At 55.7% G+C, this 24,485-nt stretch overlaps 1 protein-coding gene across 5 annotated transcripts in view; it reads left to right on the top strand.

Moving 5' to 3' along the window:
* The window catches only part of LOC116940724 (C-terminal-binding protein 1), a 44,265-nt gene that overhangs the window by 6,292 nt on the left and 13,488 nt on the right, over positions 1–24,485 (top strand). For 4 of the 5 annotated variants that reach the window (XM_032950898.2, XM_032950899.2, XM_032950900.2 and 1 more), the window contains exons 2-4: positions 3,441–3,625; positions 22,617–22,771; positions 23,100–23,244. In XM_032950898.2, coding sequence (XP_032806789.1) covers positions 3,577–3,625; positions 22,617–22,771; positions 23,100–23,244 — 349 coding nt within the window. In that variant the 5' untranslated portion in view covers positions 3,441–3,576. Of the gene's footprint in view, positions 1–3,440; positions 3,626–17,518; positions 17,937–22,616; positions 22,772–23,099; positions 23,245–24,485 lie in introns of those variants that run through there. The other variant, XM_032950901.2, reaches the window with a different exon arrangement.

The following is a 24,485-nucleotide window of genomic DNA, read 5'->3' as shown; positions in this document are numbered from 1 at the left end:
TTAGCTGAACCGTTCCTGGGCCTCCCTAGGTCGACTCGGCCTCAAAACAGTACCTGGTTCGGTGTGTAAATATTGCCATTAGGGAGACAAAGGCGGCCGGGCGCGTCCCGTGCCGGCCTTCTGAGGTGCTCGCTAACAGCACTTGCCCCAACAGTCTGTTAAGGCACACGGGGAATCTTTGTAGGAGGGGTGAGGGGTCATGCGAGGTTTTTGTTGTTTTTGCGAAAGGGAAATCGGCGAGTAACTTCTGGTGGTGTGTGTGGTCGTAATAGTTGGTGGCTTGGCAATGCGTGTGATAGTGCTCGTGGCAGTGCGTGTGATAGTGCTCGTGGTAGTGCTGGTGATTGGGTAGTGCGTGTGGTAGTGCTGGTGACTTGGTAGTGCATATGGTAGTGCTGGTGGTTTGGTGGTGCGTGTGATAGTGCTCGTGGCAGTGCGTGTGATAGTGCTCGTGATAGTGCTGGTGATTGGGTAGTGCGTGTGGTAGTGCTGGTGACTTGGTAGTGCATATGGTAGTGCTGGTGGTTTGGTGGTGCGTGTGATAGTGCTCGTGGCTCGGGAGCGCGTTTGGTAGTGCGTGTGGTAGTGCTGGTGCTTGGGTAGTGCGTGTGGTAGTGCTGGTGGTTTGGGAGTGCGTGTGGTAGCGCGTTTGGTTTGGTAGCGCGTGTAGTAGTACTGGTGGCTTGATAGCGCGTGTGGTAGTGCTGGTGGTTTGGTAGCGCGTGTGGTAGTGCTGGTGGTTTGGTAGTGCGTGTGGTAGTTCTGGTGGTTTGGTAGTGCGTGTGGTAGTGCTGATGCCTTGGTAGTGTGTGTGGTAATGCTGGTGGTTTGGTAGTGTGTGTGGTAGTGCTGGTGGTTTGGTAGTGCGTGTGGTAGTGCTGGTGACTGGGTAGTGTGTGTGGCAGTGCTGGTGGCTTGGTAGCGCGTGTGGTAGTGCTGGTGGCTGGGTAGTGCGTGTGGTAGTGCTGGTGGTTTGGTAGTGCGTGTGATAGTGCTGGTGGCTGGGTAGCGCGTGTGGTAGTGCTGGTGGTTTGGTAGCGCGTGTGGTAGTGCTGGTGGCTGGGTAGTGCGTGTGGTAGTGCTGGTGGTTTGGTAGTGCGTGTGGTAGTGCTGGTGGTTTGGTAGCGCGTGTGGTAGTGCTGGTGGTTTGGTAGCGCGTGTGGTAGTGCTGGTAGTTTGGTAGTGCGTGTGGTAGTGCTGGTGGCTTGGTAGTGCGTGTGGTAGTTCTGGTGGCTTGGTAGTGCGTGTGGTAGTGCTGGTGGCTTGATAGCGCGTGTGGTAGTGCTGGTGGTTTGGTAGTGCGTGTGGTAGTGCTGGTGGCTGGGTAGTGCGTGTGGTAGTGCTGGTGGTTTGGTAGTGCGTGTGGTAGTGCTGGTGGCTTGGTAGTGCGTGTGGTAGTGCTGATGGTTTGGTACTGAGTGGTAGTGCTGGTGGTTTGGTAGTGCGTGTGGTAGTTCTGGTGGTTTGGTTGTGCGTGTGGTAGTGCTGGTGGATTGATAGCGCGTGTGGTAGTGCTGGTGGCTTGATAGCGCGTGTGGTAGTGCTGGTGGCTTGGTAGCGCGTGTGGTAGTGCTGGTGCCTTGGTAGTGCGTGTGGTAGTGCTGGTGCCTTGGTAGTGCGTGTGGTAGTGCTGGTGGCTTGGTAGCACGTGTGGTAGTGCTGGTGCCTTGGTAGTGCGTGTGGTAGTGCTGGTGGCTGGGTAGTGCGTGTGGTAGTGCTGGTGGCTTGGGAGCGCGTGTGGTAGTGCTGGTGGTTTGGTAGAGCGAGTGGTAGTGCTGGTGGTTTGATAGTCCGTGTGGTAGTGCTGGTGGCTTGGTAGCGCGTGTGGTAGTACGACTGGTTTGGTAGTGCGTGTGGTAGTGCTGGTCGCTGGGTAGTGCGTGTGGTAGTGCTGGTGGTGTGGTAGTGCGTGTGGTAGTGCTGGTGGTTTGGTAGTGCTGGTGGCTTGGTAGTGCGTGTGGTAGTGCTGGTGGCTTGGTAGTCCGTGTGGCAGTGCTGGTGGCTTGGGAGTGCGTGTGGTAGTGCTGGTGGTTTGGCAGTGCGTGTGGTAGTACTGGTGGCTTGGTAGTGCGTGTGGTAGTGCTGGTTTGGGAGTGCGTGTGGTAGCGCGTTTGGTTTGGTAGCGCGTGTGGTAGTACTGATGCCTTGGTAGCGCGTGTGGTAGTACTGATGCCTTGGTAGTGCGTGTGGTAGTGCTGGTGGTTTGGTAGTGTGTGTGGTAGTGCTGGTTGTTTGGTAGCGCGTGTGGTAGTGCTGGTGGTTTGGTAGTGCGTGTGGTAGTGCTGGTGGTTTGGTAGCGCGTGTGGTAGTGCTGGTGGCTTGGTAGTGCGTGTGGTAGTGCTGGTGGCTTGGTAGCGCGATTGGTTTGGTAGTGCGTGCGGTAAATCTGGTGGCCTGGTTTTTGGGTATTGATGCCGTTTAGAACTGTTTGTCAAACAGCAGATGGTGCTGCTGCAGCTGAGACTGGCGTAAGACCTCGCTGCTTCCCCTGCCTCCCCGTGCTGCCCCCTGCTGCCCCTGCGAGGTGGTGTGCCTGAGCTGCACCTCACTACCTTCTGTATACAGTACAGTGTTCTATGATGCTACGTGTTGTACGCCTTTTGGCGTCTTCTGGTCCAACACCAATGGAGACTAGGCTCTAAGAAAAGCTGTCTCGGGTGTGGACCAATCAAATTCAAGGACAGTGCATATTATTATCAGAGTTGTCTTTTTTGTTTGCATTTTGACTGCTTGTGTTTTGGTTATTGCAAACATGATGCCTTGAATAAAGGTGTCAGTTTTTGTGCCAGTTAAAAGGGTAAAACCTATTCCTATAACCTGATGCTACGTGTGTTCATAGCACGAATTGGCTATAACGCAATGAATGTATCAGGGAACGCATTTTTTATAACATGGATGCGAACTGGATATAACGCGACTGAGCGAACGGAACTCCGTCGCGTGAGCAGGAATTAGCGGTTGTACGGCTGCCTTGGCAATGCATCACGCAAGGCAGGATGCTGCTGGATCCTTCTAGATGCTACCCATGCGCCTCGGTCTTAGTTCAGCCTGCATACACAACTCACGCGTTATCACGGACTGTGCTTTACATATTATAACGCAACTTTCTCATAACGCGCTGTTCTTCAGAAACACAACTACTGCGTTACGTGAGAACAGACTGTAAACATACACTTACAGTACTTTTAGACTGCATTTACCCCGCCTCGTGCGGTGCGCACCAATGCCGTTCATGTCCCATCTCTTGTGACACTAAAGCCGAACACCTGCAGTGGTGAAATTCCACATTTCCATGACAGGGGCCAGTCTGTCCGTATGAGAGCCACCTTAGCGGTTGAACGTGTGCGTGTTGTGTTGAATATGGGCTGGTGCCAGGCTGGCTGTGTGAGGCTAGGTGGCGCTGGCCTAGCTGGTGAGTCATGCTCGTGTTCTCTGTGCAGGATTTTGCGACGCCTTGGACGTGGGTTGTCTCGGCCCGCCATCACTGTGAGGAGCACGGATTCGGCGACCCCTGCTGACCCCTGGTGATACCTGGTGACCCCTGGTGACCCCCGTGCCCGGCCTCACCCGGCCTTCATGGACAAACATAAAGTGAAGCGCCAGCGTCTCGACAGAATCTGTGAAGGTGACCGCACTCCCTCCACACGCGCGTCCTGGTGTCCGTCCCACATGTGAAATGTTACATTAAAAGTGTGGCACGGGATGTGTTGCATGTGAGATGGTGGGGATGTGTGTAGCATGTAGGATGGGGTGGTGATGGGGTGTGTGGTGTGTAGGTTGTGATGTACGGGTTGGTGATGGGGGTGTGTGGTGTGTAGAATACGATGTATGGGGGTGTGTAAAGCGTGTAGGATGGGACGTGCAGGGTGGTGGTGTGTGTGTGTAATGTATAGGATGGGACATGCGGAGTTTGATGGGTTGTGTATAGGATGGGACATGCGGGGTTTGATGGGGTGTGTGTAAGGCCGGAACAGTTACAATTTCAGAAAGGTCCCAGTTTCTCAGAGCTTTTGTGAAATTCATTATTTAGTTCCAGTTTGAAAATATTTAGCTTTTAAATGTTCTAACTTTGTGCATGACTCGGGCAAGGGAAACGCGTGTGTGGAATGGGGTCTCGGAGGCGCTGCGAGACCATGTTGAAACCGCACTCACCAGCACGTGGCTCGGTGTGCATTCTGATGCGGGACAGCTGCTGAAGCCGTGCGGTGCAGACATGGGACACGGTAGATTCACCCGTGTTCCGCAGTTGCATTCGCGATGGAGACAAGCAGCTCATGTGGTCTCACACCCAGGACTTAATTTCTCAAACAATGTTGGGTTGCTGGTAGGCTGAAGTAGTGAAGAGGTATGGTGTGTGCCGGGTAACAAAAATATTTTCTAGATTGCTGACTCGGACCCGGCTGAAATTAAACCCCGTCTGTTCGATAAAATGTTCCACCTGCCTGGTTGATCGCACCTGTCTATCCTGATGAGATGCGAAATGTTGAGAGAATTTGTTTGTATTGGACCATTATTGCTGAAATTATGTACTCTCAGAAGAACGTTTGGCTGATGGTAGGTGTAAAACATGTATTGTTGATTTTCATGTGGAGGGACCGGTATGTGGAGGACATGTAATGTCTGCATATTTATTCTTCCTGTTTTGGTGATTAACACACAGAGCTTCCCATTTGGCTGTCCAGTGCCCCGTCGCGTGTTTGGTGGCTTTCCCCTTGACAGGGCAGCCCCCCTTAATTTGCGGAGCGAGGGTAACGTATCCCCCGGCAGATGAATGCCCGTGGGACTCGTGTTTCACCCTTGTGAGGTGGGGATGGGAGGGGGCATTTCGATAACTGCACTAAATTGTGTTTAGATTTTGCCGCGGTCCCGAGAGCTGGCCAGTAATCCTCAACCGCCCCAGGTGTGGCGTCGCACGTCCGGATTGGGGTTGCACTTGGACCTCGTGGCGTGAGAGGTTTAGACTCGGCGCTTGTGTAACGTCCTCCTGTGTGGCCACCCCTCCGTGCCGCCATCCTTGCCGAGACGCGCTTGGTTGGCGAGGGTTGCCGACGATTCGGCGCACGCGGTGAGTGGGCCGTCTCGAGGGAGAGAGGGTTAAAGGGGGTAGCAGAGAGGTGGCGGAAGGGTCTTGGGAGCTGACAAAGTATCCTCCAGGGACCGTGTGCGTGTAACGTGCACGCGTGCGTTGCACGCACGCGTGCACAGGATGGAACCCGCGGAACGGGCCAACGTTTTTTTGGCGCCGTAATCCCTGTGCAATAAATAGCAGAGCTGTAATCCGGATCGCGGGGACAGTGGAGTGCTGCTAACCACTGCACCAAGCTTTTGCGTGCCTGCGGTGAGAGTGGGGGGTGCCGGGGGTGGGGGGGCTAGTTGGGGAAGGGGGGGTTACTCTTGATGCACTTTCCATATCAAATGCAACGGCTGCGATGATTGGGACCTGTTGCTTTTCCCCGTGAAGGAGCCGATCCTGAATGCACACTACCGATTAGCACGGGTTGGCTACGTACTGTGCGAAAGAAGTTCAACATTCATGCATATCCAGTATTTATTAACTCAGGAAAGTCTCACTGTGTCTCAACCCTCTTCCATGTGGATCTGTTAAGCACTGTGTTTCTGAGGGGCGATGTTGCTGTGTGTGTCCCAACCGGGTAATACGAGGGTTGCCCTTACAACTGGGACCTGAGACTTCAACTCGGGCATGCTGTGTGTGGGTGGCCCATCCATTTGTCCGGCTCTGCTCTCATTCCCCGAGACCGCTTGGGGTTCCGCCGCTGCGCTTAGCGGCCTTGCGAAGTCTTAGAGCCTCTCCCAGGGCGATTCCCCTGCGTCCCAGAGCTCCTAAGACTTTCTATCAGACTCCAAAATTGAACATTTCAATACCTAAAAGAGAAAGAGAGAGCGTGAATTCCCTGCTCGTTAACATGCGTGTGGGTGTCGCAGCGCTTGGTGAAAATGAAGCTGCCACTGGTGAAATAGTGGTTAAGGCCTAACGAGATGCAGCAGCTGTATTTTACCCATGCTGCCTCATTAACTGAAGCGCCGTTTCAACACATTAATTCTGAAGCAACTTTTTTTTACTTGTAAAATGGCAAGCGGCACAAATCCAGACTCTTTCCACGAGCCATTTGGGAATCAAAACGGCAAGCGTTACGGATCTGGATTCGGTTATTGTTGGAATTTCGTGTGGATCAGGATGAGTAAAAGAGTCCTCAGATGAGTAGAACGTGCAGATCAGAGCTCCATATTTAATGCGGATCACGCGTATCGGATTTCACTTGATTTAGGATTCTGCAGGGATCGGGAGGAAGGTTTCTCAATCAGGTGGTGTGGCATAAAGACCCTGTGTGGATTGTTGTGTTCGTGACTTTTGGGATTCAATGACAATTGTAATTTTATGTAGATAGGGTGCGGTGCGCAGTGTGGATCGGCTCGGATGACCAGTCCACACTGAGAGGTGGCTCTCGTACGACCTGCCGATGCCACGCGGAGTTTTATGTGCACCTCGTTAATAATGAATTATTGTTATTAAAAAGGGTCTCGTTACCGTGGAGCAAGTAGTGGTAAGTGCGCTTGGAGAGGCGACATGAAAGGAAGGCCGCGGTTATCGCATTTCATTTCACAAAAGGCAATCATCGCTATTCCCCTAAAAATTGCTTTCAAGTCATTCATTTGAAATTTGAAATTCTCTGTGTCACCACTATGCTCGTCATGTGAAGCCATGGTACAGTGGGATTCGGATTAAACCGTCTCGCTCGCCAAGGATTTGCCTGCGCCGCAACTGGGTAAGCAGATTGGGCGCTCGACGCGACCGCCCGCGTCGAGCGCCAGTAATCGGCATTGCGTCGTCAACGGCGCCGCCGCTAAACGTTGCGTCAGTGGTGACGAGCTCTTTTGGAGTTCGCCGGAGCGAGCGGCGCCCCCAGGTGCGGCCGGCCCCCCAGTAACGAGATGCGCGCCGCACGTTACCTGAAGCCGTGTGCTCGCACGGGGGAGGGGAGGGGGTCACGAAGGGGGAGGTCTTGCTGCGCTGGGCTTTAATTTTTCATTGCTGGATTAGAGTGACGTTGAACGGGATTTGGATTTCGCTGATGCTGATGGACCTAAGCCTGTCAGGTGACCTGCTGTCGCTGGGCCGCTCTGCTTTGCTAAACGGAAGTACGAGTGATCCTCTCGCGTGCTGCTTCTGCCTAGCGGTCTGCCCGGCTGCTGATCCTGGCTGTGTGGTTTCCTGCCGATCTTGGCTGCGGCGTTCGTGTCCATTATCTTGTTCGTGCACTGCACCGGCGCTGCTGTGTTTTGGTGCGAGGCTGTCGCCGATCGTATTTAATTGTAAACCACCTGCTGTAGAGTGCAACTGGATTTTTTTCCGCTTCCCATCGTCGGTAATCTCTGCCGTCTCCCGACGTGAGCGTCGGTTCTGTCCCGGTGGTCCCCCGCAGCCGTGGCGTGGAAAGTCGCTAAACTCTGCTCCTCCGATGAGACCGTCATCTGAGAAGGCGCTTTAATAATTTAACGGTTCATCCTACGAGCGTGGGGCGACGCAAGTGGTGTTGTGTGCGCTCGTTTTTTTCACCGCCAAAGGGAGGACGCATGAGATAATCGGGTGTGATTACACGCCAGGCACCGTGCGAGCAGTGTGGCCCTTAAAGGCATCGGAGACACAGAGCGAGCGTTCGACTGCTCACCCGCGTGAGCGATTTGCCGAACAACGACGCAGAGCAGAGCCGACGCTGCTCCCAAGTGACAAGCTTCTCCCTCTTCGCCACCGGCATCAGCGACTGCAAGCCCAGCGCCGCTACCGCTAGTGTGCCAATGTTATAAACGTTTGCTGTTCATTTCAGTCTGTTACTATTGAAAGCATTGTCATTGGAAGCCATTTAATATAACCCTTCGAGGCTGCGGTTGCAGTAATCTTTAAGTGAACACCGGTGTCCTTTAAATATAAACAACACTGCGAGACGCAGAGCGAGCCGGCATCCGTGCAGCCACTCTTGTTCATGAAGACAGCCGGCACAGGTGAACTACAGCTGCCACAGGTGAGCTTCGGCAAACTCAAGGTCTGGGGTGGCACCACAGCACTACTTCCTGCACTGTCTGGTTGAGTATCAAGTCGAAGTCGGGAGATGTCGATTCCCGTGGCTCAGCGGCAATACCTCGGCCGGTCCCAGAGCTGGGACGCGCTGGGCCTGGCGGAGGAGCGCTGGGACGCGGAGCCCATGTTCGACGACCCCCGGCGGAGGGGCCGCCGTAACTCCATCACCTACGGCTATGAGGCACTGCGCTACCAGGGCGAGCCGCCAAGGGAAGTGGCTCGGCCGCCAATGCAGCAACAGCAGCAGCAGCAACATCAGCAGCAGGCGATCGCCGCATACTCCACCCAGCTTCAGCATCAGCCGCCCGGCCACCAGAGCTCGGTGAGGCCGAGGGGAGGGCCCTTCATTGACCCGCGTTACGTCGCCGACAGTGCATACGTGGACGGGCGACAGAACATCCCGGGGGAGGCCGTTTACCATGGTGATCGACAGTACGCGAGCAGCGGTCAGCCGGACCCTCGCTTCGCCGGCGACGTCGGTCAGTACCAATCCAATCGGCCAGGCGCACACTCTTACCTGGGCGATGGCAACAATGCCTTCCATGGCAACACCAGGGTCGGTGCCCCGGCACCGGCAGATGTTCGGCAGTACCCAGGAAATGGCTATCGTGACGGCATGCAGGGCCCGCAGTACCCCGAGGCCATGCGCAGGAGTGTGGGGCCGCAGGACGCGTACTTCCAGTCGGGGTCGGACGACGCAGCGAGAGAGATGGCGGGCCACGTGTCAAGGAGGGACGCAGCACAGGGTCGGAGGCCCCAGGAGGGTACGCCGGGCAATCTGGCCCTCGCGGCCACGATGGGCCCGAGAAGCCCCCGCTACGCGGACCTAACTCCGTCGGAGGCTGAGAAGATGGCATCGCGTGCAAGGGACCTCTCGCCATCCCGCTATGCCACAGAGCACCCGTCTCATGGGGCAATGCTCGGCCCCTCTGACCATCCCCTGCGTCACCCCCATCGGAGCCTTGGAGGGGAACAGGCCGAGCCAGTGCTGCTGTCATCCAACCACCACGGGCGTGTGGATTCGACGATGGCGGCAGCTGCGCAACGTGGCTACGGTGATTACGCTGTGGAGCAGCACCGCACCGCCGAGCCGACCGTTCTGCACGCTCGCCAGCCAGGCACGACCCCCGGCCCGCCCAACATGGGGCTCAACCCCACGGCTGCGGGAAATCCCTCGAGGATGGACATGAGGGCCATGGCTCTGCACCAACAAAACCTGGAGGCCAGGGCCGCAACGGCGCTTCACAATGCTGCGTACGAGCAGGAGCTGGCGTCCGCCTTCCCGGGCGAGCGGGCGATGCTGTCCTCTGTGTTGAACACCGGCATGGTAGCCGACGCGGTCCCTGCTAGTGCCCGAGGTCACGTGGAGCCGGACTACCGCGCCTCCCCGAAGTATTCTGCGGATGCGGCGCGGGAGCTGGTGCTGACGCTGCGTTCGGAGGGCGTGTCAGAGGAGACGGTGGAGGCGCTGGTGCGACGTGGGTTCGTGTCGGTGCCACTCCTCTCCACCATGGAGGAACTCGACCTCCGTGATGTGGCACCCAACCTGGGCCAGGCCCGAGCCCTGTCTCGCCTCGTGCGCCGCCTGCGCGTGGAGCAGGAGTCGATGCGCCCCCGGGCGAGGTCTGCGAGTTTCCCATCCCGCGCCGACTTCGAGAGGAGCGGCCTCGGGGGGCCGGGGTTCGCCGGGGCCCAGCTGAACGTTAACACGCAGATGGGCGGAGCACCATCGCAGGTCTTGAACCAGCCGCCTGGTAATCCCAACGCGGGCCTCGTCAATACGGGCATGGCAGCGGCAACGCCAACCGCGTCGTTGTTGAACACCATGAACACTCAGCAAGCGCAGTACAATCAGATGCAGCACCACTACCAGCAACAGCAGTACCAGCAGCAGCTTGTTCTCGCGGCAGGGCTGCCGCAAGGCTTGGCCCGCCGCCCTTCCAGCGCCCCGTCGCAGCAGCTGCTAGAGACTCCCACGTACACGTGGCCGGCAGAACAGGCCCCGCCTCACCCAACGACGCCTGCCTCTCTCACGTCGCTGCGTACGGTGGTGCCGGGCCAGCGCCGCTCGGCTTACACCACCACCTACACGCTGCCCATGGAGCTGATGAAGCGCGAGCGTGGTGCCCCGGTGCAACAGGGTGTGCAGGGCGGCTCCCCCTCCAGTGGTGCTGTTCCCGTCAACAACGCCAGCGCCCACGAAGGATACTCAACTGTGTGGCACCAACGGAGGGATGGGGGAGCTGCCGGGGACCTGGCAGGGTCCGGAGGGGGTCAAGGCCAGGGCATGGGCGTCTCCATGTCTCCACGGCTCAGCCGCAGGACTGGGCCCCCTATAATCGTCCGCACGCTGACTCCTGAGACAAGTAAACACCCCTCGTCTCCCCCCCCCACCGTCACCCCGAGTTGTGTGTTGCTATCTCCCAAGTGATGAGGCCTCCTTGGTGTCACGCTCTTGTGCCCCGTCAAGCACCTGGATTGAGCGGTCTGCTCCGGGCAGTGTGATTTATTAGATTTGTTTTTTTCATGTTCGATTATCTGAATGACAGCTTATGTTTTTTTCTTAAGGGTGACAGTGGTTTTATGTCGCAAAGTTGTTACATGTCAAGCGTGAGGCCTGCGTGGCACGTTGGAAGAGCGAAATCTTTGAAGTATTTCAGAGCGGTGAGGCTTTTGGAGCCCATTAGAGTGTGCTGAGCTTCATTGAGTCCTTCGAGAAGCTGATGGCTATGGTGTCCCGATGAAAGCAGTTTGACATGTAGGCTTTCACGACCAATATCCATAATACAGTTTTTTTTGTCTTAGATCGCCTAAATATAATTGTGTCATTAAACCCTCCACCACCCGACCTGGATTTGCTCTCCAACACACCGGTGTGCTGTATTTGTAATAAATTGGCATGCTCTGTTTACGTGACAAACCTTACTAATTGTCTGTTGGGTGGTGGTGGGGTTAACAACAAGTTTATATCTTTAACAACAAGTTTATATCTTGGTTTATATTTACGCGATCTCACCTAAAAAAACCTGTTTTACGAGTGAGGTGCGTGCATGTGTTCATCGAGGTTAACGAAGCCCACGAGATCAGCGAGAGTGGTGAGCTTGGAGGTCCTGAGGGTTTGTTGGGCCAGGAAGCCGCATTGCCTTGGACCCATAGGGTCAAGCGTGGTGGGTTTTTCTTGGATCTTGCCGTGAAGGCTCGGACTCACAACAACAATGGTTTCTTTCCTGTGTGGACAGCTGAACAGGCATTTACATTTTTAGAACGAATTACCAAAAAAAAATTGGGGAAAAATGAGCACGCATTATGAAACCGGACCTTGTTGATGCCTGTAATTATATGAGGAGGTATTTAACGAGCTTGATGAAAGGGATCTTTAGGGCCGACTTCCATGCTGGAGCTTTCTGCCGTCAATTATGACTCAAATGAGAGAACAGCGGCTTGCATCCTGATGAACTGGATGTAATTTTTTTTAAATAAAAGTAAAGAAAATTAAGTTAAATTGTTAATGATATTGTGAATGACAATATAATTGTGGTGCCTCATTGTCTCACACACACACGCACACACCACAGCCTTACATAATGCATGAGGTGGCACTGGCCCGTGTGGCCGTAGGAGGCTTCAGCTCCCGAGGTAGCAACTTAGAAGATCGAGGCTTCGCCAAGCTCCTGCTGCCTCGTGCCGCCCATGCTCGCGTTGAGAAACTAAAAGCGTCCGTCAGCGTGTGGGGATGAAGCCACCGTGGCGCCTCGTAGTCACAGGGACCCCACTTGTGTCTGTGGTTACGATCTGCACAATTCCTTTCTGTAATCTCCTTTTTAACGCAGGCCCAAAACCGTGAAGCGGCCTGCCACAAACAGCACTCTGAAATTTAGAATAGGTGAGCATTGGTACGTGTATTGAATCGAGTTTGGTGAAAATTATCATTGGAGGGATATACAAAGTGGAGCAGTGTGAGCTAAGTGTTGTGACCTGTGGTGGTGGTGAAACACAGTGTGCGTGAGTAAATAGGTGAGTTAGTGAGTGGGTGGGTGAGTGCTATTTTGACCTGAAAGTTACGGTGGTGGAGTGGGTGAATAAGTGACTGGGTGTTTTGTTGTGACCTGCAGTGGTGATTAAACACAGTATCGCTGAGCTATTTTGCACGTTTGTGTATGGGATCGCAGCTGTATACTTCTTTGTGCTTTTCTTTTTTCAACAAACTATTTCTGCCTTTGCTCAAATGAGTGAGGTGCTGCTTGTGAGAGGATATGAGAGGTCACTTGAATTCCTTATTTGAATGTCCCACGCAAGACCAGTGGTCGGGTAACTATAGTCATTAAGGAAATGTTCCGTTAGTTTCTCATCAAACTCGGTGTGAAAGGGAATTCCCCCAAAATATGTTTTAAGCACCCGTCCATGTAATTTAATATTATTATTCAAATAAGTCCATCGCACTGTAGGTGGAAAATTTTAACATCCCTTGTTTACACCTATTCAGTAGCACCGTCACTGCCGGTACATGTCAATGGGGGGCGGTGACGCGTTCGCAAACTTTTTGTAGTTCCAACCCAGCAGGACGCCCTGGTTAACACTGCGGGTCCATTCACTGTATAGTGATGCACCGGCTGCTTCACGGTGGACGTTAAAATCCGCTGACGTCATTCGTAAGACGTTGGCCGCCATTGTGTTCCGCTGGCATCGACCAAATTTGACAACAGAAAAAAAAGACTCAATTGTAACTCCCTCACTCACATTCCTCGCAGCACCCTTGGGTTCCCTTCACTTCCCTTCACTTGTCCTCGAATCCTCCGCTCCACTGGACCTCTCTCCAGTTCCCACTGCCCCCCCCTAAGCTCCTCCCGCTCCCCCCTTAGCTCCCCCATCTCCCCCCCCAAGGCTCCCCCCCCTCGACTTCCCTCCCCCCTCGATTTCCCCCCCCCCTCGACTTCCCCCCCTCTCGACTTCCCCCCCCCCTCGACTTCTTCTGCTCCCCCCCTCTGTCCCCCCCCCCTCTACCCCCCTCTGCTCCCCCCTCTCTGCCCCCCCACTCTGCCCCCCCACTGCCCCCCCCACTCTGCCCCACCCCCCCTCTCTGCTCCCCCCCTCTGCTCCCCCCCTCTGCTCCCCCCCCTCTGCTCCCCCCCCTCTGCTCCCCCCCCCCTCTGCTCCCCTCCCCCCTCTGCTCCCCTCCCCTCTGCTCCCCTCCCCTCTGCCCCCCTCCCCCCCCTCTGCCCCCCCCCTCTGTCCCCCCCCCCTCTGCCCCCCCTCCCCCCCCCTCTGCCCCCCCTCCCCCCCCCTCTGCCCCCCCCTCTCTGCCCCCCCCTCTCTGCCCCCCCCTCTCTGCCCCCCCCTCTCTGTCCCCCCCCTCTGCCCCCCTCCCCCCCCCTCCCCCCCCCTCTGCCCCCTCCCCCCCCCTCTGCCCCCCTCCCCCCCCCTCTGCCCCCCTCCCCCCCCCTCTGCCCCCCTCTGCCCCCCTCTGCCCCCCTCTGCCCCCTCTCTGCTCCCCCCCTCGGCTCCTCCCCCCAAGCCCGCACGATTCTCTCCCCCTGCGCGTGCACCTCCCGTTCCCGCAGCCATTGTGCAGTAATGACAAAATGGCGGAGCGGGGTGGAGGTGGGGGGGGGTCCCCGCGCCGCCGCCTCCTCTCCCCTCGCCGCCTCCTCTCCCCTCATCCTCGTCTCCCCTCCTCTCCCCTTCTCCTCCTCCTCGTCTCCCCTCCGCCCGCTCAGTAGCGCGGATAATGGAGGATGAGCAGGGGGCGGGATATCGGCCCAGCTGCTCTGTAATCGCCGGGTTTGCGCACAAGGGCGGCCCGTGCCAATGCCCGCCGTCGTGAGGCTGCTCCGGGGCTTAACTCCGCCCGCGCCGAACATTTCTGAAATTGCTGCTGCCTCGAGGCGGCCGCTGTCTAACGGAAGGGCGGGGTGGGGTACAGGCCGTGTCTCTCTCTCTCTCTCTACCCCCGCGTCTCTGCCCCCAGCCTCCCCAACCTGCACACGTGTATCCGTGTGTACACGTGCGTGTACGATTATACGCGTGGCGCGTTTGGGTCACCGCAGCAGCGTGCTAGGTTTAAATTGTTTCGTGTTTAAGGACACGAGCGGTGCCCTCTATAAATGGCAGGGAGCCCCATCAACCCCCAGGTTTTTTTGGCGGAATTGACTCAATCGTTCGTGCCACAGCAGCTGGAAAGCAGCTGTAGATTAATGTTGTCACTCACATTCCCCCCCCCCCAATGACGCCAATGATTGTTGTGTATCCGAGTTTTGCGTTGAACCAGGACCCATAATCTCAAGAGCCCTAGGGGTCCCTGCCTATAAACACCTGGCGATTCACCTGCAGCATTTGTTCAAGCAATGTTGACTGTCGATGAGACGTTGGCAAAACCGGTCCACAGCTTGTGTTGAACCAATGCTGCTGACAAATGCACTCACGAAGGCCGTGCAGTTGATGGGATGTGTAGTACAGTACTTGTTTATGTAGAGGGACAGATATGGAAAGGAGGCGGAATTTCTGTGTATTTATTTTGGGCTTAAGCCAGCGGATTGTTACGGAGTCTTTCGCAGTCTGCAAACCCTAATTCTGTCTTTGAGCCCGTCTCTAGGGTGAGGGTATAGATGTGTTGGTACAATCTTGATTTGAAGCTTTCGTGACTGCAGGAATCCATACTCTTGGGTTCTTTCGATAAAGTCACGTAGATATAAAATTAATCGATCACGACGTTTCGATCAGGTTAAACAAACACCGGAGAAGTGCTGATGTTAGTTCTCCTGCTGTGTTTGTTTCACCTGATGACGGTTGCTTGTGTTGCGATCGAAACGTCGTGATCTATTAATTTTCTATCTACTTGACTTTACCGAAAGAACCAAAGAGTGTTTGTACAATATTTACCAAATGGATTATTGCAGGGGTCATGCATCAGGGTTTAGAGTCATTGACCCAGGGGGTCTGTCTGGGTGACCTCGTTACGGGATCCCAACTGTGGTGTTGATGGTGGATTTCGTTTCCTCACAGCACCGGCCCACGGAGGCAAAGGTGGCAGGAAACTTTAACAATCTCGTGCACAAGGGGCAGGTTGTATTCACGGGCAGAGTGGTGATGTTGTTGCTTGTATTTGTTGCAAGTGTTTCTGTTATTGCTACTAATGTGGTTTATGCGGCTGATATTACTGTTGCTGCTGGCACCAGTTACAGCGGGTGTTGGTGGTTTCTCTGGTATGTGCTGTTGTTACTGATCTTGTCGCTGGCGTTATTTATCTCAATTCTGTGTTGTCGGTGTTATTAGTGGAGTGTGAGGCTGATGCTACTGTTGTTTATGTTACCCGCGTCGCACGTTGCCGTGGGCAGGGGAGCACCAGTTGTTGACGCTGGTGTGTAGGGTTGGTGTTCGTGGAGGTGGTGGGGGCGAAGGGGTTTGGGGCACAGCGGAATTAAACATTAATGGCCTCAGAGCTACTGCTGTTGCCCCGGGGCAATGGAGCCAGCCGAGTGTCGGTGCGACACCTAGGGCCATGAAACCTGTTTATGATATGCTCTTCTTGCGTTTTCACCCACACTTTCACGTGTTCATTCGTGAAGCATGTGTTTTTTCTCTTGTTATTGCCATTACACGTATTGTTTATTTTAGCGCAACACTGAGACGTTTAGTATTTATTTAACCGGCCAACGGGGGAACTTGGAGGTGATCAGGGTTAGGTTCTGGGTGGAGAGGCTTAAACACCTGGGAAGTATCAGATGCGTATCTCCCCATGAGTCTGTGCTCCCCATGGAGGCAGTGAAGGTGATGGTAGGCGTTAATGTGGTGGGGGTAGAAGAGATAAGTGGTAGAGGTGGTGAATGTAATAATGCTGGTGGTAGCAGGAGGGAGTCTTTGGGGCAAAAAAGCTCACCCCACTCCCAGAACCTGTTCCCCAGGATTCCTCCCCAAGCAGCACCCGGACAACATTGGATTCCTCCACAGTACGGTGTTGCGCTGCACATGACCTCTTCACCACAGACGCAGAAATAACTGTCATTTGCCATCTTGGAACGCTAGCAGCCGGCTCTGTTTAAATAATTAAAAAATATATGTGAAAAATAACAATTTGAACCAAAAAACCCTCCTTGTGCCGGCAGTGAAACAAGCGATGGCAGTGTGGGCTGGGCGGTAGGGCGCGTTCGGACGTGCCGCTGGTTTAGGTCATGACAATCCGTGCATTATGCTCGCGGGCGCCTGGGGCGGGCGGTGCTGCGTGCCTTCACTCGCCGGCGCGGGTTTGGAGCAGGTGTTGTTGCACAGCCCTTCCTATGGCCCCACGGTCCCATGACTCCCATTACTACATTGGTCCATCGGCTTCAGGCCATGACAATTGTCCCCAGATTCAATGGCGCCGTGAACCTAAAGCCATGGTTTCATGGCCCCCAAGATTCCATGTATTCATGTATGCAAGGCCCAATAGTCCCATGGCCCTGTAAAGGTGCTCAGAGCCTCGGAGATGGAATTGATGGCTACATTATGGATCATCCTGTACTCTCCCCAGTCGTCCTGTGCGCCACTTCTCTATTCCCTGCAATTTTTTATATGTTTATTGTAATTTCCACGCCTTCTTGGCCAGGTCCTCGGAATATAAACTTCTTGGAAATCGCTGCAGGCAGCTGAGAGAAACGGCCTCAGGTTTGAGTTGGCACTGGCGTTCGGTGTGGTCTCAACATAAACCCCTTTGTTTTACAGCATTTGCCACCCCACTGCCTGCACGTGGTGCGCCATGGCCCCACCATGGTACCAAATGGTGCCCCTCTGCATCCTGGTGGTGTCCCTATTTGTATTGGGACTTTTGGGCCGCAGAGATGTTCGTAGCAGCAGGAGCTTACCCGACACTGAGGTCGGTTGACGCGTCTGGTGCGTCTCGGAGGAATTCAAGGGCTAGCAAGTGCACCGGCGCGTAGCCTCCTGGCGTGTGGATGGATTTGGTAATTTCACAGAGAAGGCCCCCTTGAGTTTCCTATCTTCATCAAGTGACCTGGTTTCCATGACGCAGCTCCTCCTCTTCCCAGTGCCACCCCCGCCTTCCTTCCCTCCCTCCTCTCCCTTGAGCGGAGCCGCTGACGTCAAATAATATCGCTCCGCCCCATCCGCGCGTCTCAACCAATCGCCGCTCGCCTCTTTTAGGCTCCGCCCCGTTCCGCATGCGTTTTCATCTCTGGCAGCCCTACCCCCCCTTAACCAGCACCACCGGACTGAGCACACGTGACTGCCCCCCGCCCGCCTCCTCAAGTGACCACGCCCCCGCGTTCGCCTCGCCCCGCCTCGTAACGCATCCGGATTGGTTACGGGCAGCGACGTCTGGCCCCGCCCTCCTTCCCCCGCCTGGCCCCGCCCTCCCTCCCCCGCCTGGTCCCGCCCCCGCCTGGCCCCGCCCATACCCCGCCTAGTCCCGCCCCTCCCCCCGCCTGGCCCGCCCCTCCCCCCCCGCCTGCCTTTCCTCCATGCTCTGGGCTGGGTTGGCCTAGGCCGTCGCTGCCGCCGCCGCTCGTCGCCTTTGTCTGCGCCGCTCCACGTCCCCGACAGCGCGGAGCGCGGACTCGGGATTCGTTTTCTTCGGAGGGAACCGTGGGCGATGTCTTCTCTTCTTCGCCGCGCGGCGAGGGAGTAGCGCCACACCGCAAGACAACCTCGGGCGAGCGCCGCAGCCTTCGTGTAGCCCCGGCCGCCGCCGCCGTTGCCCCCCGTCGGAGCAAGGCGCGAGGAGACGCGGGAGATTGATTATTGCGGCAGCGCCTGGCTCGGGCGGCGCGGGGTTCGCGGGGAAGGGAGATAGAGGGAGCGCCACGGGACATGGGCAGCCCACACATTCCGGGCCGAGGCGCCTTCCCAGCAGGTAGGCGATCTCCGCACCCACGGGGCTCCAGCCCGACATCGCTGCCGTTCTCGCTGCCTCCCGCTGCCCTCCGCCCCTCGGCCGCTAGCCCCCAATGGCTCCTGCCCTCCCGCGCTCTGTTATCTCGTTCTTCCACGGCTCCCTTGTCCCGTCGCCTTCCCGCCTTCCTGCTCTCCCCCCTGTCTCTCCCACTCCAATCTCGGCTCCTCGCCTCATTCGCCCGTGCTCCCCTATTCCTTTATTTAACCACGAGGGCGCGTAGACACCGACGCGAGTTGCGTTCCGCCCGCGCCGCAAGGCAGCCATGCTCTTGACGACCCCCGTGGATTCTGCGTTTATTTAAATTCACATCCGACACTGCGGCGGCACTATCGGCACACAGTGACCTGCCTCTTGCGAATTGTGACACGGCACCGTTAACGGCCGTGAGCAGACGGTGGTGGTGGGTGGATGGTGGTGGTGGTGGGTGGTGGGGGCTGTTGTTGTGTGTGGGGATCGGGACGAGGGGGTGTGGACAGACGGTCGCCATGGGTGCAGGAGGAGCGCGGGGACCGGGATGGGACTCACGCACAGCGGGGGTTGCCATGGTTACCGGTCACGACCCACACCCCCCCCTGCCTCGCCGAAAAAGGACCGTGGGGAGGTCACACACACACACGAGGTGCTGCTGCTGTGAGATTCTCAAATGTTTCTGAGGTGCTGAGATTCATGTTGGGTGCGGAGAGATTCCGCCGTGAGATGCTGAGAGATGCATGTCAGGCTACTGAGAGATATAGTGACATTCCTGTGAAATATTGTCGGATTCTGTGAGATCCCCCCCTCTTCTGTCGGATATGCACACCAAGGCCGTGTCCCAGACTCCCACAATCGTATGGAGCCGTTTAATTAGTGTAGAGATATAACTTACTTTAAAATCACAGGTGCTTCTCCTTAGCGGTCTCGTGGCATCATGGACAGTGCCGCTAATGTCGCACTTTGTCTTTACTAGAAAGTTGTGTTTGCGAAGCTTCGGAATCGCGTTGGTGGACACGCGACCTCTGTGTCGTCATCAAAACACGAGTTCAGTGTTTTGTTTGTGTGTGTTTGAGTGTCCTAAGTGGGTGGAAGCTTTGGCGCCAATAATAGAGCTGAATGCGGTCTGAGGTTCCTCTTGTTCTGTACAGTGCAAATGTACAGTGGCGTTGTGCCTTTGTGTTGCTGTGAATCTTGATTTCCACACTCGTCCTTGAGCGCCCCGTTACACAAGCTTCGGATGTTCATGATAAATACGTGGTTTGGCATCCGTGGGCACTCGGGGGCCTTGTGTGTCCAGGAGCTGGGCCCCCATCATAAGGCTCTAAACCTCTCAGCGTCTTCCCCCACTGACAGTGAACCTCGCATCGGCTTCTCCATCCTTCATCTCTGCCCCCCTACTCACTACCGCCACTCTCATCTCCATTGAAGATCTCGACGTTCTCCACGCGCGATCTCTAACTCAACATTTTCCCGTTGTATTTAAGAGCGCAACACTCCGCTCTTGTGACTGCTGCTCATTATCCCTCCACTCCGTCTTCATTCAAATTATCGTTCTCCACCTGCAAACCCCTCTTCCGCTTACACACCACGTTCACATGGTCTCCGATCAAAATCTCAACAGCGGATCCAACTCGTGATCCCTGCCGTGTGCCGCGTGACACCCTGGGGGTGGCTGCATTCCCACTTTAACCTCGGGTCCCTGTGCCTCGCCGTGCATCGTGGCGCGCGAGTGGAACTGCGTGGCCCAGGGCAAGCTGGGAGTGGGGGGGGAGGAACGGGGAAGTGGGGGCTGTGCAGGAAGCGGTTTTGCTGCCAGCTCTGTAACGGAGCCCCTCTCCAGGGATCGGCTCAGAGCCGCGCTTATTAGAGCGGCGGCGGCGGTTCCATGTTCGCTTTGCTCTGGAAGCTGCCCCACTTTACTCCTCCTCGACTGCTTTGTGCGTCATAAAATGGAGTGTTAGCATACCGTCGTGCTGCGTCTGCGAGAATAAAGTACTCCGTGATTATTGAGCTCTGCAAAAAATAAATCGGCGTCACGTTTGAATTTTCTCATACCCTTCAATCTTTACTCCGTACTTTGTTATCATGAAGCAGCAGGGAGCTAGAGTGAGGCCCACTAAAGGGGAGATGGAATTGAGGCCAACACAAATAGGATGCAGTTATATGGGGTATTGGGGAGTCTTTCATCCAGTCGTGAACTGAGATTGGCCGATACGCACACTCCTCGGTGTCAGGTTTATCTTTTTTCCTGTGTGTGAGTGGGGACCCCGCGTGTCTCCATGAGAGGGACCCCGTGCGTGTCCGTGACGGGGGGGGGGGGGGGCCGCGCGTGTCCGTGACGGGGGGGGGGGCCCCGCGTGTGTCCGTGACAGGGGGGGGCCCCGTGCGTGTCCGTGACGGGGGGGGCCCGCGCGTGTCCGTGACAGGGGGTGGGCGGCCTCGCGCGTGTCCGTGACGGGGTGGGGGCCGCGCGTGTCTGTGACGGGAGGGCCCCGTGCGTCTGTGACGGGGGCGGCCTCGCGCGTGTCCGTGACGGGGGGGGGGCCCTGCGTGTCCGTGACGGGGGGGGGGGCCGCGCGTATCAGAGCACCCTTGTCTTGGAATCATCGCATGCACTTGTCTCCATCGTGTGGTGGCAGAGGCTCCAGCACTCTATGATTGCTGGGCAGGGGGGGGCGCTAGCACCATTGCCTGTCACAATGCAAATGGACGAGCCCCGAGTCCCTAACTGCAAAATTCCCCCGGCACATGAGTGGGGACGCAGCGGCTGCGGGGCAACCGTTCAGCGTCTCACAATCATATTGTTAAATGGGTTCCTTAGGGGCAGCTGCCGCCTACTCTGCAGACGAGGGCGGAGGCTGGGATGGTATTGGCAGAAAGGAAAGAAAAGAGCATTTTGGGGGTCAGGAAGGGCAGGAGGAACAACACTTGCTCACCCATCCAGCACATGGAATGGTCTCAGGTAATGCCTAGAGATGTACAATTCCCTGGTGTAACAGAGATGAGGTCACTAAGTCATGCGGTAGGTTTTCCCAATAGGTTCTCTCCTCTACTGCCCCTCCCCACCCACAGCTCCCTTGCACAGCCAGGCCAAGGTGGCTCTGTGCAAAACGTATTGATGTAAAAATGAGAGAGACTTCAAGCCTTGTCAAAGCAGCATCTAAGCAGGGCAGGGGAGAGAGCTGCTGTGAAAGCCTGGGGAGTGAGTGGGAGGGAGAGTAGTAGGTGGGGAGAGATGGGATAAGGGTGGAGGAGGGAGGGAAAGAAAAGGGAGGGAGTGAGGGTCAGGAGACGGAATGGGGGCGGTATGGGGGAGCTGAGAGAGAATGTCTGTCGGCAGTGGGGTGAGGGAAGTTGTGCTTGGCGTGAGGTGAGCTTCGTTTTACCGCATGGTAATCGGCCAAGAAGCGAGAGGAAGGCCGACATGCATAGCTGTCCCTTTGGAGTGGAAGCTGCTGGCACTGCAGCTTACGCTCTGATTCCCGCTCGGTTAATTTGGTGCTGTGAGAAACATGCAGGCGCCCCGAGCGATACCAAACGCGTTACGCATTTGGCTGTCTCGGCACTCATCGTGCGTGCATGGCATTATGGGTATCCGAATAGGTGCTTGCACATCTGCTTAGCGGGTAAGGACACAATACATGTGTGGCCAGCGTGGGGCTCGTGTGTGTGGTAAGTACGGAGTGTGTGGTAGGTACGCGGTGCGCGTGGTGTGTGTGTGATTGGTGCGGCGTGGGCAGGAAGGGTGGCGGTGGCACCCAGTGCGTAACACGTGCACATCAAACGATTGGCCTGTGTGAACGGTTTTTACTTCCTATTCCCCCACCTCTCCCACCCTCCTGGTGGAATCGAACAGCCCCTCACTCACTCTCTAATCGGCTCCGTGTATATTATACGGCAATACCAATGGAAGCACGTCAGGTGCTTCGGCTGCAGTCAGTCCCGAATTCTGCTTTTGTGTGTGTGATTTTATTTTGACACTACTGTATTAAAATTGAATGATTTTTATAGTGTTTTAAGCGTGTGGTCATGGGTGGGGTGTGCGTATAGGGGCGTCGCGGTGGCAAGATGCGTTAACTACCTCGCTTGGTATGTAGGAGGTCGTTGGTTCGATCCTGACCCTGATGATTGTATTTTTGGTCGTGTGGATCTTCTCCCGGTCCTCCGGTTTTTCCCTCCACATTTAGAAACATTTGGCTGCTATACATTTCTACGTGATAAGCCACTTCATTGGGATATTATTTGTGGCCAGGTCGCTTCTGAAAAAGAGCTATATAGCTCATTTGACCTTGCCTGGTAAAATAAAAAATAGTTTTTTGAAAGTGTGTGTGAGAGTGATGTGTGTATATGTGTGAGCAAGTGTTTGTGTGTTAATTCGGCCTGGTGCAGTGTGTAAACAGCACTGGAGAGACAAAGGTGGCCAGGCTTGACAGCCCTCCATCCCTTGGAGCACCGTGCCAACTTTAATAGATTGCCAGCTAGCAGCACTTTCCTTGACATCCGATGTAGTCTGTCATGGGGATGTTTGTCTTTGTATGTGTATTTGAGCGTGTGTGTGAATGTGTGTTTGCACTTGTGTGAGCCCGCGCGTGTGTGCTTGAGTCCCCGTGCGTGTGTGTGGCAATGTTTACTGACCTGAGCGACCTACATCTGCGCGTGTCGCAGGTATCCGGCCTCCGATCATCAACGGCCCGATGCATCCGCGGCCACTGGTGGCGCTGCTCGATGGCCGTGACTGTACGGTGGAGATGCCCATCCTCAAGGACGTGGCCACCGTGGCGTTCTGTGACGCCCAGTCAACGCAGGAGATCCACGAGAAGGTGCGGTGCCCACTAACGATTCCCGCTAATGTGCCTGCCCCCCCGGCGGCCTCGTAAGACCCTTAAAGTGCGCGTGCTCGCGTTTATATCGGCATGTGTAAATGTGGGAGTACAATACTCTGTCGCTTGACACGCTGCTGCAATGAGTTCCGTGTTCTTGCTTGCCGTTATCAGCAGTGGTTGCTCTGAGGTCTTGATGCGTGAAAGTGTCAGAGGTATAGGAGTTTGAAACTGGGGTGGGGGGTAGGGGAGACGGCAGTGATGGGTGGTGCGGTGCAAGCCGGCGAGTCTCTCCATTTGTGCTGACCCAACTATGGTCCCTGTGTAGGTGTTGAACGAGGCGGTGGCGGCGCTGATGTATCACACCATCACGCTGACGCGCGAGGACCTTGAGAAGTTCAAGGCTCTGCGGATCATTGTGAGGATCGGCAGCGGCTATGACAACGTGGACGTTAAATCGGCCGCAGAGCTCGGTAACAGCAACGCATCCTCGCACAGCGATTCAACAACATGAACAATTAAAATGCATAAAGCGTCTGAAGTACAATCGCATTTCTAGATGCTTTACAAAAATGAAAAACTAGGATTTGTGTAGAATGGTGGGATGAATGAGGTTAAGCAGGGCAACAAGGGAGGAGAGTAAGAGGTGCAGTAGCGCTGCGCAATTCCAGGACGAAGCAAGCGGGGCCCAGCACCTAACACGAGCCCCAGGGACAGCGGATGCATTGTGCATCCGACGCCACAAACAATAACAGCGCACAGTGCAGTTGCCAAACAACACAACGCACAACAAAGACAAAGATTCCCCCTGTAACCTTAACAGACTGTTGGGGCAAGTGCTGTTAGCGAGCACCTATGAAGGCCAGAAAGGCACACGGGGGGGTGGGTGACCAACACCACGCCTGGCCGCCTTTGTCTCCCCAGTGGTAATGTTTACACACCGCACTAGGCACTCATTTGAGGAGGACTCAACATAGGGGGGGCCCATAACTAGTTCAGATATTTCCCCACTGGTGTTGGCTGTGAGTGGGAATCGAACTCGAGTCGCTGGGTTCGTAGCGCAGCACGCTAACCACTACACTACTGCTCCACCAACGCACAACAAACATTGCACAACACATGCGGGATATCACAAAACACGATACACAGCACATAACACAGCACGCACCACACAACACACATCACATCGCACCGCACATCACGCAATGCACACAGCATACAACACACAACTCATCACACAACACGCACAGCACATCACCAAAATGCACACATCGCCTCACACACAGCACATCATACACAAATCGCGCAGTGCACACCGTGCAGGAGATATCCGATGAAATCTTTCATTTACGAGCTGTGGTCCAAAATGCCTGAGCAGTGTTCCCCAATTCAGTATTAATTTTTTGACGGTGACTGCAGCGCTTCCTCATTTATTTACTTTCCCCCTTGCAGCCCTTAAGATGTCACGCACGTCGCTGAGGCCACGCACTTAAACCGCGTGCCCACGGGCCCCCCCCTCCCGCACTTGGTTTTTCCGTGCACCCAGAGGGAAAGCCAAATCGGAACCCGCACCGCTCGGTCGCGCGCCCTACCTTACCCCCTCCTGTTGACATTGTCCCCTGCCCGCGGCGTCGGTCTCGTGTCTGTGCACGTTTCTGAGTTTTAAGGCCTCGTCGGGATTGTTCTCCCGAGTCAGGAGCTGCTCATGACTTCA

This window comes from Petromyzon marinus, chromosome 9 (genome assembly GCF_048934315.1).
Source record: "Petromyzon marinus isolate PM22_M1 ecotype Great Lakes invasive population chromosome 9, UKy_Petmar_22M1.pri1.0, whole genome shotgun sequence".
In the NCBI taxonomy this organism is placed as follows: domain Eukaryota; kingdom Metazoa; phylum Chordata; class Hyperoartia; order Petromyzontiformes; family Petromyzontidae; genus Petromyzon; species Petromyzon marinus.
Note: the sequence above shows the minus strand (reverse complement) of the source record. Positions and strands in the feature narration are given on the sequence as shown.